The following is a 4,516-nucleotide window of genomic DNA, read 5'->3' as shown; positions in this document are numbered from 1 at the left end:
TTCACTCCTTCCCAATATCCCATCTAAATTTCCCCTCTTTTAATTTAAAACCATTCCCCCTTGTCCTGTCCCTCCATCCCTTGTCCCAAGTCCCTCTCCAGCTCTCCTGGAGCCCCTTCAGGCTCTGAGGATCATTAATGCCCATCACTGACCCCGAGTAGTTTCTGATGACACAAATCCCTGCTCACAGATTTACTCTGTGCCTGGCACAGGTTCCTGCTGGAGCAGCCAGGGCTGGTTTCTGCTGGGCCATGGAGCTGAGCTTCACCTCATGTGGATCTTCTGCCCAGAGTGACATTTTTCCTCCCCTCCAGGTGGTTCCTGATCCGAGGGCTCTCGTTGGACACTCTCGTTGGGTGTTGGTGGAGGGCAGGTCAATGGCACATGTGCTGTGGTGCCAAAAGCCTTCCTGAAAAACAACTGGAATGGGCAGTGAAGCACCACACTGGGGGGAGCTGCCTCCATTTGTTTCGAAAGTGGAATAAAAAGAATAAATAGTCGTGGTCTGAGCTTGTTTGTTGTAGCAGCTGGAACAGCTGGACTGGTGAAGCACACCCAGCAGGGACAGGGCAGGTCTGGGGTGAGGTGAGGACACCACTGAGCTGCTGCTTCTGGGAGTCTTCCTGGGGTAGAAAATACAAAGACAAAACTTGCTTCCAAACAAGCAAGGACAGGAGGTGGCAGTGGGAACCCAGCAGGGCTCTGGTGGAACAGTGCCTGGGGGAGCTGTTGGCTCTTCCCAGACCTGCTGGGTCGGGGAGGGAAGGGGTTTGTGGGAAATCAGTGGGTTTGACAAGCAGGTGACCTGTGCTGGGTGTGGCAGACCATTCTCATCCTCACAAATCCTTTTTTTTCCCTCCTCAGCCTGTGGAAAATGGCTGGGATCCGAGGCTGTACCAGTAAACATTACTTGGCAGGGTATGAGGGGAGCACTGGCAGGGGAAGGTGTCAGTTCTATAGGGGGTCCCATTCCCAGCCATAAATGGGAGCAGTTTCCCCTTCACTGTAGCTGGGATTTGGCCAAACTCTGGGAGCAAACTGCAGGGCAGGTTGGGGTTGTTTCCTGGGATCCATGGGCTCTTCCTGGTGCACCTGCTCGGAGCCAGTCCAGTTATTTTGATGCTGCCCAGAGCCCTGTTTGCTGGTGGGCCCTGTTTGACCCCCTATTGACTGAGCTGTGCTCTGGGACCCCAGGGGACCTCAGGGTGTTTTCCATCCACAGGGCTGGAACAGCAGAGTGGAAACATGGCATGGATTGATTGGAGCCTCGGGACGTGGTTAAATCAGTGCAGGGAAGGGAGGGCCAGGCTTGTCCAGAGCTCTCTGTGTTCTGGGGGAGAGGAATATTTGCTCTGCTGGACAGCAGTTGTCCAGCTCCAGCTTCCTGAGTGAAAAAGTGGGAATATCCCTCCTTCTTCCTTACAGCTCACTGCACTCCCATCCTGCAGCACTCAGAAACCTTTATAACCTTGTTTGGACCAGAAATTTGGATTTGTTTTAATATGAATTACACAGGGAGGGTTGGAAAAGCCCTTCCCTGGCTCCACAAGCTGCTGGATCTGGTGCAGGAGTTACTGCCCTGACCACTCCAGAGACCAAAGTTTCCTCATTTTCTCCTGGCAGGTAAATTCCAGCCACAAAAACGAGGGAATCTTTTCAGCACCTGTTTGTTTCACAAACACAGCAGTGCCTGGCCATAAACTGACTTCTGCAAGTGCTGTTGTCACAAATCTGCCATTGAATCTGGAAGTTTTTTCCACTACAGAGTGTTCCTGGCTATAATTTTGGGATAAATGGTGAAGGATTGGTACTTTAATTCTTAAAGATATTTAGATCTGCCTCTCTCTTTGGGAAAATAGTGATGCTCTCTAGGAGTGATCTGGTGTTTTGTGTCTCTTGCTGAAGAAAGTGTCTGCTTCTCTCCAAGAGATCTTGGGTATCTGAAGGTTGGAATGGATGATCTTTGAGGTCTTTTCCTTACTGATTCCATGGTTCCCTCATGTTTAACCTGTTTAGTTTCCACCACTCAGGGTTAACGGTGTGAGGATAAACCAGGCTGGGAGGAGAAGATGGTTGTAGGAACTCCTCCCTGGAAAACCAGGCAGGAGAACTCCAAGTAGGTGTAGCAGGTCCTATGACTTGGCAGGCAGGGAAGGGGATGAATGAGCAGAAACCCTGGGAGAGAGGGAGTAGGGCTGAGATAACAGGTAAGAACAGGGAGTGGGAAGCAGGAGAGACTTGAGGAGCTGTTGGGCTCTGGGAGAAACAGGAGCTGCTGCACTGGGGAATTAGAGGATCTGGGAAGCAGATCTGCAGGAAATCATGCCCTGATTGCTCCTCTGCTCACCCCAAGCCTTGCCTTGCCTTGCAGAAGCCCAGCTGAAGGAGGTGGAGGAGCTGCTGCAGCAGGAAGGGCTGTCCCAGATCGCTCACAGCGCTGCCAGCGAACAGGTCGCCTATTTGCTGGTGGAGAGGACAGCACTGCTGGGGAAACTGGGGCTGCTCCACAGCACCACAGAGGGCATCCAGGTACCTCCTGCTCAGCTGCTCAGGCTGGGAAGGGAATGTCTTTGGGATATTTCTGCAATTACAACGGTTTCTCCTGTCTCTGAGTCCTCGGTGGAGTCTCAGTGGTGAAGTACCTGAAGGAGCTACGGGAAAGGTGGAGAGAGACTGTTCACAGGAGCAGACAGTGCCAGGACAAGGAGAATGGCTTCAAACTGCCAGAGAGTAGCTTTAGATGAGATATTGGGAAGAAATCCTTCCCTGGGAGGGTGGGCAGGCCCTGGCACAGGTTGCCCAGAGAAGCTGTGGCTGCCCCATCCCTGGATGTGCCCAAGGCCAGGTTGGACTGGGCTTGGAGCAACCTGGGCTGGTAGAAGGTGTCCCTGCCCAGGGCAAGGGGTGGGACTGGATGGGCTTTAAGATCCCTTCCAACCCAAACCAGTCTGGAATTCTTTGATTCTAGATTTCTTAGTTTCCACCCTTGGACATTGGCATTTGATTTGCTCCCACGTCTGCACAGCTCTCAGGGACGGGGTGGGATCGTTGGGGTGTCTGTGCAGGGCCAGGAGTTGGACTGGATGATACTTGGGGGTCCCTTCTGTGATTTTAAGGCCACCAATTCCCACCTACTCCTGACTGTGGCTATTTCATGGAGAATTCTGGAATTCTGTGAACTGCTGTTTGTTTCTGAGTGACCAAGAAATGAGGAAGGAGCTGGAGCTGGGGGAAAGCAGGGAGAGGGGGCAAGACCTCAGAGAGGGGTCAGGGCTTGGCCTTCTGCTTTTGTGCCTTTCAGTTTCTTCCTGTGGACAGGAATGGAATCCCACAACAGTTTGGGTTTGGAGGAGAGAGGGACACCCTCCACTGGACCTCACCTTGAACACTTTTAGGGAATTTTTATGAGCCTAATGCCCCTTGTTTTCCACCAAACACAAGTTCTCCCCAGTTCTGACACTGGGCACCATTTCTGTGGTTTTAAACCAGGTGAAGGACACTTTGGGAGATCTGTTTTCCCGGAAAACAGTCTCCCTGAGACTGATTATTCCCAGATGATGTCATTGCTGTCCATCCCTGTGAACCAGAAACTGTGGATTAAGCACCCCATTGTTCAGGGGAGCATCACTCTTGTTTCACAGAGTCATTAGAGTCCCAGCAGTGTTACAGGTTAATGGGTTAATTGCTCCTCTTACCCTGTTGGCGGGAATGTGTGGCCTTGCTTGTTCCCAGCTGACCTGTCCCACTCTTGGGATGAAGGGCCATCCCTGTCCTGTCTGGTACAGGGATGAATTCAGCTTTTAGCCAGGCTGACCAAGCAGAACTGATTGTTTTGATGTGTCACCACTAAGGCAGCAAGAGGGGTCCAAACCTGCAGTTTGTGTGGTCGGCTCTGACAGATCCACGGGGAAATATTCTGGGGTCACGGTGTGTGGGAGCTCAGGAACATCTCCAGGAGTGCAAAATATCAGTGACACCAACCTGCTGAGCCTCAGGAACCCTCAGGGATGGTTCATGGGGGGAGCAGGAGTGGGTTTGTAAATGGCTCAAAAGACAGGGGATGGCCTGAAGGATGGGTTTGGGGGTTCTCATGGATGGAAAGCTGGACATGAGCCCACAGTGTGTGTTTGCACCCCAAAGGCCAATTAAATTTGGACTCTATCCCCCTGCCCCCCTCAAGTGAGACCCCCCTGCAGAGCTGCCTCCAGCTTTGGGGGCCCAGCACAGGAAGGACGTGGAGCTGCTGGAGAGAGTCCAGAGGAGACCACGGAGATGCTCCAAGGGCTGGAGCCCCTCTGCTCTGGAACCAGGCTGGGAGAGCTGAGGGGGGTCAAATGGAGAAGGGAAACTCCAGGGAGACCTGAGAGCCCCTTCCATGGCTGAAAGGGGCTCCAGGAGAGCTGGAGAGGGACTGGGGACAAGGGATGGAGGGACAGGACACAGGGAATAGCTTCCCACTGCCAGAGGGCAGGGTTAGATGGGATATTGGGAAGGAATTCTTGGCTGTGAGGGTGGT

General features: G+C 52.8%; 1 protein-coding gene across 1 annotated transcript in view; it reads left to right on the top strand.

Moving 5' to 3' along the window:
* CCDC30 (coiled-coil domain containing 30) overlaps window positions 1–4,516 on the top strand; it is a 40,014-nt gene that overhangs the window by 4,668 nt on the left and 30,830 nt on the right. The window contains exon 3 of the mRNA XM_029962409.1: window positions 2,372–2,529. Within this exon, the coding sequence (XP_029818269.1) occupies window positions 2,372–2,529 (158 nt within the window). The remainder of the gene's footprint in view (window positions 1–2,371; window positions 2,530–4,516) is intronic.

The sequence above is a fragment of the Manacus vitellinus genome, unplaced genomic scaffold, assembly GCF_001715985.3.
Source record: "Manacus vitellinus isolate BGI_N305 unplaced genomic scaffold, ASM171598v3 scaffold_46_pilon, whole genome shotgun sequence".
Classification (NCBI taxonomy): Eukaryota; Metazoa; Chordata; class Aves; order Passeriformes; family Pipridae; genus Manacus; species Manacus vitellinus.
This window is presented reverse-complemented; position numbering and strand designations above follow the sequence as displayed.